At 30.6% G+C, this 1020-nt stretch overlaps 1 protein-coding gene across 1 annotated transcript in view; it reads left to right on the forward strand.

Annotated features, from left to right (window-relative positions):
• Positions 1-1020, forward strand: part of PARP8 (poly (ADP-ribose) polymerase family, member 8) — a 122455-nt gene that overhangs the window by 102287 nt on the left and 19148 nt on the right. Inside the window, exon 17 of the mRNA XM_008589096.1 lies at positions 900-1012. Within this exon, the coding sequence (XP_008587318.1) occupies positions 900-1012 (113 nt within the window). The remainder of the gene's footprint in view (positions 1-899; positions 1013-1020) is intronic.

A 1020-nucleotide genomic window follows, 5' to 3' on the forward strand; every position in this document is an offset into this window, starting at 1 on the left:
CACTTAGTCATTCCACAAGCGAGAGAAAAATATTATCTAGAGATCGATCTGGATCTTTTCATCTTTGTCAGTTTCGTGTTGGCACATTTCCACTTTTCTATATCTGAGAAGATATGGCCTTCAGATATCTTACTTATCAGCCTAATAAGCTTAAAATAATAATGAGAATAAAAAGCAAATGGGCTCTGATTTCAGTTCTGATCATCACTTCAGAGTGGTATCTAAAATCTCAGTTTCCCCATCTATGAATCTCTAATTGTGAGATTTCTGTTATTATATTCCTACATACATATATTCCTCGGTGAAAGGGAAACAATTAGAAAATGTTGTCAAGCAATTAATCCGAAAGGTTCTGCTTTAATTTTCTTTCCATGACCAAAGGGGAAAACTATATTTGAATGTAGGCAATTCCCAATTTTATAAACATATGCAAATAAAGCATAATAATAATTTTTGCAGTTTTAAAATCTTGAACTAACTTTTCTTTTTTGCTTAGCAAACTCCAGAATATTTTCCCAGTTGAATACAAGTTTATACTTATATTTAGGGAATTCAATAATAAAAGTCATAAAAAGAAATGTAATTAAGAAGGCAGATCTGTTTGAACATGATTACATAGTGTATTCCAAAACTAAATATAAATGACTTTGGATTGTCTGTCTCCTATTCCTTTCCCATTAGCCTAAAGAATTATCCTTCATATCTGTAATTCCATATGATTTATCATTTATGCAGGGTTTTAAAAAATATTTTATAAATTAGCCCGTTAATGTGATTAGTGTGAAATGATTGTAGTTTGAAAATGGATAATTCTTAAATCAGTCAGATTCGAAATTGTCATCAGCTTGATTATATGTTAAATTTGACATATTTTCATTTGTCATTATTTTAAATGACAGCAATTGAAGTTTATGCATACTCCACATCAATTCCTTCTTCTCAGCAGTCCACCAGCCAAAGAATCCAATTTTAGAGCTGCTAAAAAACTCTTTGGAAGCACCTTTGCATTTCAGTGAGTAT

This window comes from Galeopterus variegatus, unplaced genomic scaffold (genome assembly GCF_000696425.1).
Source record: "Galeopterus variegatus unplaced genomic scaffold, G_variegatus-3.0.2 Scaffold5201, whole genome shotgun sequence".
Classification (NCBI taxonomy): Eukaryota; Metazoa; Chordata; class Mammalia; order Dermoptera; family Cynocephalidae; genus Galeopterus; species Galeopterus variegatus.